This window comes from Puccinia triticina, chromosome 10A (genome assembly GCF_026914185.1).
Source record: "Puccinia triticina chromosome 10A, complete sequence".
Lineage (NCBI taxonomy): Eukaryota > Fungi > Basidiomycota > Pucciniomycetes > Pucciniales > Pucciniaceae > Puccinia > Puccinia triticina.
The window spans coordinates 4,676,015-4,684,446 of record NC_070567.1 but is presented as its reverse complement, the minus strand read 5'-3'; the positions used below and the strand labels follow the sequence as shown (position 1 = coordinate 4,684,446).

Below are 8,432 nucleotides of genomic sequence, written 5' to 3'. Positions count from 1 at the left end.
AAAAGCAAGGATGTGGTTCAAGGCATTTGACCAAAGACCAGCACAAAGTGCCAAGTTGAGTCAAGAGTAATCAAGGAATGTGCATGATATTTTCTCTTGGTGTGTCTCTTGAAGTCGCTTGTTTTTGATATTTTCATTTTTTATTGTCAGATTATTATCAAATAGGCATTACAAAAAAGTGGAAACAAAAGAAGTATGCAATACAAGGTCTCCAATGAGCTGAAATGTGAAGGGCAAGTAGCCTGAGGATGAAACGTTGGCACAAGAAGGGTGCGAAATACCGGAAAACGTGCAGGGAAAAAAGGTACGGAACGAAGGAGTGTTGGGTAACGGTGTATTGTCTTTTGAAATTCTGGTCAGAATTGTAGAAGGCTCGGAGGCTAAGGTTTGCGGAACTCGGATAAGACGGGATAGATGTTGTTAAAGGCTTGGTAAATTTCCTCGCGCACCTGCAAAAACAAAGCAGTGCATCAGTTCGAAGTTCATCGTTCATGTGCTTGGACAAAAGACGACTAACCTTAGCCCCAGTCAAGACGATTTTACCGGACACGAATATTAGCAGAACCACCTTCGGCTTGACCATGCGATAGATAAGCCCAGGAAAGAGCTGTACGCCAAGGGCTTAGCAGATGATCTCAAGTGAACTCATTCAAGAGGTAAACCACAGATGACTAACCTCGGGCTCATACGATGAGAAGTGCCCGTGGTTGTAGGCCAGACCTTCCAAACGAATTGGAAAGCGAACGTCGCAACTTCCAACAATGTTTTGAATCTTGAACTCGGTGAACTTGGCTTCGAAGCCAAGCTTCTGGACAATCCGAGCATACTTCCGAGCTGCTAGCCGTGAGTCGTCTTCAGACTTTGCGCCGGTCACCACCATCTTTCCTGAAGCAAAGATCAATGCCGTTGTTTTGGGCTCTCGGATCCGCATGATGACGGCAGCAAAACGCTATTGGAAGGGGGCACGGGGAGTGTTAACATGAAACCAGGCTTTGGTGGCAACACCAACTGAAAGGCACCTTTGGATTATATTCCGCATTTCGGGCATGAAGAGCAATGGTTTTGAGATCAAGCCGACATTCAAGATTGACCGTGGCAACAATGTTTCTATACATCGTATCGAGGAAAGTGGGGATGGAGCACGAAAGCTAGTAGATTAGCAACTTTCAACCGTGCAAGAGCGGACCATGTAGCAGATCAACACGAGAGATTCTCATCTCATCAGCGATGACTCACTGAAGGGTAGGCACAATCCCTTGGACATTGGTGATAATACCTTTGGGATCATCGGGATGATGAGAAGTTTGGGTAGCTTCTGGTCCGTTGGGCCGAGACAGGTTTTGCTGGTCGGGTGAGATGGAGCCAGCATTATGGTGAAGGGAGGCAGAAGCGGGTGGGCCGGGCAGGACAAATGTAGACTGAGCCATGGTTTGAGATTATGGCTGTATGGGGGTGCGGGTAGGGTGTACGTAGACGACGAAGGCTGCCCAATGCAATGGGCGCGGGGCAAGCTAGGAGGATGTGTATGTAGTCGGGGTCGAACCGGGGTGAGAGATGGCTCAGGTGATGTATCAATAGCACGGCCGCTTGAGAGACAATGAAGTTCTAGGGCAGAGGTGGGTTGACAGTGTTAGGATGAGAGGCGCTGCGCCAGAAGGGGGTGAGGTCAAAGGGGGCAAGCAGTTCTCAAAGGCACCTGGGTTCGGTTGACCTGCGACGAAGTGTGAAAGGAACTGGACGGAGGACCAGTTTGGCAGGTGAGGAGGTTCTTCTGGAGCAGATTGTGGGGTGCGGGCCGGGGCGGGGCGACCCAGGAATCGGATGGGCTTTTATACCATTTCAGGCGAACCCTAACCCTGAGCTCAGTCGTCCATGCGCGCTGTCGACCCACAAGTTTAAGCGGCCTCGCTGCGCCACGCACCACCTCAGCCTCCACGTCGCCCCGCGACTGTGTATAAGCGCATACATATGCACTTAACTCTTGTGTGCAAATATGTATTTATTTAAATAAATATGTTAATCCAGCTGAAATCCGGTCAGACCCGGTCTGGAATCGGGTGGATTCGATTACCCCGCGTTTGATCCTCTCTCCAGACTCGCAAAGCTGACTCTAGTCCAGTGAAGGCAGTATCCATGCTGACTGAGTTTTGACTGTCAACTGGAACCCCCTCGAGCCTCGCGGGACTCGCTGTGGATGCACAAGGAAGAACCCTTAAATCCAGGGTTCCATCATCTTCCCACAGATGTGTCAGTTGCTGAAATTCACACACGCGCGTTGCGAAGGGAAACATCCACAGTGCGGAAAAACGGCAGGCTAAAATCGAGCCTCATCAGGGACCCAGGGGCCAGGGTGAAGACTTCCAAACCACTGTCTCAGTGGCTGTTTAGTGGTGAACACACCTGCTCGAATCTGAACACAACTGCCGCGGAGTCCCTGTCGTGAAGGCAGGAAGTCGGTAAATATGCATAAAGGTGTTCGCAACCTAAAGTAAAGCCATGCCAGTAACTCAGCCAGTGCTGCCCAAGGGATGTCACTTGATCAAATTATTGACGAAGGTAGTAAGGCTTAAAGGAATCAAGGAGTATGGCCAAAACAAGTACCATCTCTATCGCAATTCCGCGGGGAAAGCAGCTTCATTGACAGCGGTTGAGCTGCTAATAGTGGGCGGGTGCAGGCTGACAGGCCACCAGTGCAAGCTAACCTGGACTCGGAGGAACTCTTGCAGACACATTTCCAATCGATGTTTTTCAAACTGTAGGCTCCTCGTCTTGACTCAGCTCAGGATGGATTGCGCGAAAAGATGGTTCGAAGGGCCGTTAGCGGCAAGCGCCGAGTCCAGATCTTTAGCCGACAAACAGCGCCCTTCAGCTTGCTTCGAGCTCCATGGCCTGGGGGGAACTCGCTTGTGGCGTGCTCGTTCCCTTCGATCCAAAGACCCGAGGCTTTTCTTTTTGGGCCAAATGATAAAATTAGACCAAATTCGCTCATCGGAGAGACAGAATGCGTTCGGGTTGTATGCGGTGGGAGAGCGGGGGAGGGGTCGAGGGCGTCATTCCAATCCTGAGTCCAGCGGCGCGTAACATCCGCCGACTCACCACTTCCCAACAAAAAAACGCAATGTCAGCACGTCAGAACCAACCGGCATCCAATCCTCATGTCAAGATATCAACCTCTCATGGCGTCCAGAGTGTCTCGGGATTGGACGAGGAGATGAAGATCACCATGCTTGGCGCCGGTCAAGAGGTCGGTCGAAGTTGTTGCGTGATCGAGTACAAATCCACGACGGTCGTTTGTGATACTGGTATTCACCCAGCCTTTAGCGGAATGGCAGCCCTCCCTTTCATCGATGAGGTAGGTATGTTTGCCATGATGTCACATATCTCAGGAATTTCCACCAGACCACCTGCTGATAGAAATTTGCTTTGATTTACAATTTTTAACCAGATTGACTGGAGCTCGGTAGACGCAATCCTAATCACACAGTCAGTCCCATCACCCTACCATGAATTTCTTCAAGTCGGCGCCATTGCCGACTAGGAGATCCTCACCCCGAGCTTGTTCTTGACCCGGCGTGCACTTTTCCCACACCGCAAGTTTTCATCTCGATCATGCCGCATCATTAACTTACATTATGGAAAACGTGAGGATCGATCCCCTGTCTTTTTTCTTGCTCTGGTATATTACCTTCTCATTTCAACTGATGTCTCAAAAATCATCTATGGCAAAGCACACTCATTGAAATACTCTTTCACCACTCTGACTGCTCTTACCGTCTCGACGACTCCGCGCTGATTTCATCTGAACGTTCCCCGGACCAACTTAAACTACTTGTCGCGGTTTGAAAAACAATACGGCATCACTTTCGTTACTTTCCGTGTTGATCTACACCGCATCAGACGAACTTCAAGGAAGGACACGGCAAGGTATATTTCTGCGCTTGAATTTGATTTTCGAACGACTTATCATCTCATGAAGCCTCTACTTTTGACAGGTGTTCATGACCCACCCCACAAAAGCTGTCTACAGGTTTTTGATGCAAGATTTTGTGAGGATGAGGTTAGACTGTTCCCCACCCATCTACTCGGCCCTCATGGTTTTCTACTTGGCTAGCGTAAGTCGCAACACATTGACGCGTTCTAATTTTGACTGCAGTACAATCGGCACGGATAGTGAACTATTCAATGAAGAACAGATGATCACCTCTTATGATGTGGGTACTTTATTTGATGATAAATCACATTTAAATCAAAATAAATTTATGCGATTTTTTTCCCCCTATGCACAGTCGATCAATGCTATTGACTATCACCAAGAAATTTCCCTCGGATCCCTAAGATTTACCTCGTATCCAGCGGGGCACGTACTCGGCGCAGCGATGTTCTTAATTGAAATTAGCGGGATTAGGGTTTTATATACCGGGGACTACTCCACTGAAGAAGATCGTCATCTCATTCCTGCACGGGTCCCAAATTGGAATGACAAGCCCGATGTTATGATCTGTGAATCGACCTATGGGGTGCAGAGCCTTGAACCCAGATTCGAGAAAGAAGAAAGATTTACAAGTATGTCGACGTTTTCCTTGCCAAACCTAAACTATTTGAAAAAAATGACTGTGAAATTATTAATCATGAACTGCCTTCTGACCTCTGGAAACTGTCAACCAGCGCTGGTTCAAAGTATTCTCAAGCGAGGCGGTCGAGTGTTGATGCCGGTCTTTGCGCTGGGAAGGGCTCAAGAGCTCCTTCTGATTCTAGACGAGCACTGGGCCAACCATCCCGAATTAAACCAAATTCCGATATACTACATTTCCAATCTGGCCGCAAAATGTATGAAGGTTTACCAAACGTTTATCCATGGAATGAATGATCATATCAAGCGCAAGTTCAATCAAGGCATCAATCCCTGGACATTCTATCGCGAAGGGAAAGGTGTCTTCAAAAAGGGCTATGTTACCAACTTGAAAGCCATTGACAAATTTGATGACCGCGGGCCGTGTGTAAGTACCATAAGCTCACACATCCTCCGTCTCATGTCACTTCGATAAATCTAAGCGATCATGCGCGATGGACTTTAACAGGTCGTTATGGCAAGCCCAGGATTCATGCAAAGTGGTGTAAGTAGAGAACTCTTGGAACGATGGGCGCCAGATCGTCGAAATGCCCTATTAGTGACAGGATACTCGATTGAAGGGACCATGGCACGAGTTGAGTCATTTTCTGCTCCAACATTTCACAAGTCGGCACATGTGCGAGTCAATCGTAGCAACTCAATCGTCTGAGTCCCGGTTCGTAGGAGATGCTCAAAGAGCCCAATGAAATAATAGGAATGAAAGGAAACAAAATTCCTCGTCGACTCGATGTTCATTACATTTCATTCTCGGCCCACGTGGATTACACCCAAAACGCTGCATTCATTGATTCAATCATGCCCAGCCACCTGGTGAAGCCCACTTTTTTTTTTGTTAAGCATTCAATACGAATTCTGAGATTACCTTGCGCACTGTTTAGGTTCTCGTTCACGGAGAATTGAACAATATGACTCGGTTGAAGAACGCTCTGAAAGACAAGTACACTTTGAAGAAGAGTGACATCCAAATCCATACACCACGGAATGTGGAAACCCTTCGGTTAACATTCCAAGCCTCAAGGATTGCACGGGTAAGCGTCGATAGTCCGTGTTTACTAATTGTTCATTTCTCACAAAGTCTTACTTTCTCGCATATGGATATGTTCTCCAGGAGTGTAGGAAAAAAAGTTCGAACTGATTTTGCTTCATGGTCAATCTCCATTTAGGCCATTGGCTCATTGGCCGAGGAAACCACCCCTTCGGCCGGCTCGAGCCTCTCTGGGATCTTAGTTTCCAAAGATGCCGCGTACACTTTGCTTTCACCTGCCGATCTGAGGGAATATACCGGACTCTCGACTAGCACGATTCTCCAAAAGCAGAAACTCATAATTAACGTCGGATGGGAAACCGTTCGGTGGCACTTGAATGGAATGTACGGTGGTATAATCGAGGGACTCGATGCTGAGGGCGTCTTGACGTTTCGGGTGAGGGATTCTCCATTCTTTTTCTAAAACTTGTTTGTCTTACAACTGAACCCTTTTCATTATTTGTTGTTCATCTTGCGATTGGGGATGAAGGTCTTGGAAACCGTCGACATCAAACAAGTCACGGTCAACCAGATGTCGCTCGAATGGGTCGGAAGCATAGATAACGACATGATTGCGGATTCGGTCTTAGCTCTCCTGCTGGGTATAGATCAAAGTCCAGCATCCATCAAACGTTGAGTCCATTCAGTTATTTGAAAACCGAAGCCAAAACGCTTATCCAATTGCTGAATTGGCAATCGCAGTGTCAGCGCCCCACCATCACTCACATGATCACGAGTCAAACTCACATCCAGAAGACAAAAAGCAAGATATCAAACCAATGTCTTCTATCCAAGATGAGCAGGACGGTGAAGCTCACTCTCTACTGGCGAAAATTGATCGCCTTATCGGATTTCTTAGCGTCTATTTTGGAGATGTCAAGCTCCTAGAAGCCGATGAGGATCATTCACACCCCAGGGCCGTAGTTCATTTGGATGAAGTTCGAGCTGAAATATCTTTGGATGACTTTGTCAGTATTTCTCTGCTCGCTTGCCCTGCTGTTTTCTTTGCTTCACTGCTTCATGTATCTAACTAATTCTGGATTCTTCTTTCATTCTTTCATATGTTAACGCGCTTTGGAATATAACTCAACTCCATGAAACGGTTTAGGCGGTCCAATCGGATTCAGAGAGTTTTAAAGCACGAGTCAGCAGTGTTGTGGATATGGTGCTCGAGATTGCAGCACCCTTGAATGAAATCTTGTCCGATAGTCATCATTACCATCATCATCCGAAATCTTCGACTAACATCGAAAAAGATGAGGTCTGCTCATCATAGAAAACACATCTTTTTTCTTTTCTGAGAATTGAATAGGGTGTTCTGAAGGGATTTTCTACTGAACTGAATTGATTTAGTACCCCCAGCACTTCTCAAGCGGATCAGGACATGTATTTTAGTGGCACAAGTTTTTCTTTGAATTCTGCTGCAGTAGATCTTGCTGGCCAAAATTACTCCCGTCCAGATGAGTATTAGATGCGTAGAAATGAAATGCCAACAGAGCCACCGGTCGGGGACTTCTACATGAAATGGGGATAGCCCAATTAAAGCCAAAAAAACAGTGTTTTGCATCTGAATCACAAACAAGACAGCAGTCTGGAGTCAGTTTCGACAGAAGCAGGCGGCTTTGCAAGCATCAGTATCTCTGCTGCCATGAATCAAATATTCAATGAAAAACTCCACAGGATGGATATGCTTTTTCCAAAGATGTATAAGAAAAAAATTACAACGAAAAAACACGGCCTAAATGGCTATCTTGTTGAAGGCGAAGGAGAATGGTGTAGATCTGTAACGTGTGGTGGGGCATAATTACGTAATTATCAGCCTCAGTAGCCCAGTGGTAGAGCGTTTGCCTAGTATGTGCTAGCAAAAGGTCCAGTGTTCGACTCACTGTTGAGGCATTTCTTTTTCCCTCAGGTCGGCCCTCATTTTTTTCTGTACCAGTTTTTTGTGAAACTGATGGACAGTTTTTTTTTCGTAAATATGTAGTACTAGTGCGTTGCCAAACTCTGTAAAAAAAAGTGTATTATTGACGCGGGCTCTCGGTGATGGTTAATCCTTCCGTCTTGGCAGCCAATGTCTTTTCCGGCGATAGCCTTATTGCGGAAACGGGGTGCTCTGGAGAGTTGTCGGCAGAGCTTGACAAATGTGAGCGTGCGGGATTCTGCGCAAACCTCCTCTGATCACATGCGCGGCAGAGCTACGGTGACGCAGACCGGCAAAATCGGCTCTGTATTACCGGTGACGGTCACCGGTGATGTGCGCTTATCTATTCGGGATGAAACTGAGTTGTAGTTGGAGCCCTGATAAGCTTTACATATCGGAAGGACCCGATTGTCATCAAACATGTTGTTACAGTTTACCTTGCACGCTGCCACCTGTTATTAAGTGACTCTTTTGAAGATATTAACAACGCACAATTTGCATGGGTTAAGAGTTATTTATTTACATTGTATTGCCGCTTTAGCAAAATGATATGCACTCCTCGACCTGATAAGCGTGCGGAGAACTGAGGTGGATACTCCATATCACTTGCAGCTCAACGAAAATCTGTCCTTCTGCTCCCTGATGGAAAGTTATCCAGACCATTTTCCCGACGGGGTAATGCCAATCAGCGATGGCTTGCTTGCGGTGTGATCGTAGCAGCTGATAGTAACTTTGCCTCACGTGGTACAGTGCTTTTATGGACTTGTTTGGCTCCTCAAGTTTTATCTTTCCCATTCAAGAGGAGCACTCTGCAGGAGACGAGGGCGATGATCCAGGGGCAGGAGGGGCCCGCAGCC

General features: G+C 47.0%; 2 protein-coding genes across 2 annotated transcripts; one reads left to right on the top strand and one right to left on the bottom strand.

The window, feature by feature from the left end:
• Window positions 1-380: 380 nt before the first annotated feature.
• On the bottom strand, window positions 381-1,427 carry PtA15_10A454 (uncharacterized protein; the record flags this gene model as incomplete). The annotated part of the gene is made up of 5 exons (XM_053160631.1): window positions 381-449; window positions 518-607; window positions 677-949; window positions 1,020-1,107; window positions 1,237-1,427. The coding sequence occupies 5 exons, from the start codon at window positions 1,425-1,427 to the stop codon at window positions 381-383; spliced, it is 711 nt and encodes a 236-aa protein (XP_053024586.1).
• A 1,589-nt stretch (window positions 1,428-3,016) lies between these two features.
• Window positions 3,017-6,930, top strand: PtA15_10A453 (uncharacterized protein; the record flags this gene model as incomplete). Its single annotated transcript, XM_053160630.1, has 15 exons — window positions 3,017-3,352; window positions 3,446-3,483; window positions 3,596-3,641; window positions 3,898-3,924; window positions 3,993-4,057; window positions 4,154-4,211; window positions 4,287-4,563; window positions 4,666-4,997; window positions 5,079-5,204; window positions 5,294-5,440; window positions 5,509-5,658; window positions 5,794-6,051; window positions 6,145-6,286; window positions 6,357-6,622; window positions 6,763-6,930. The coding sequence occupies 15 exons, from the start codon at window positions 3,017-3,019 to the stop codon at window positions 6,928-6,930; spliced, it is 2,436 nt and encodes an 811-aa protein (XP_053024585.1).
• Window positions 6,931-8,432: the final 1,502 nt, after the last annotated feature.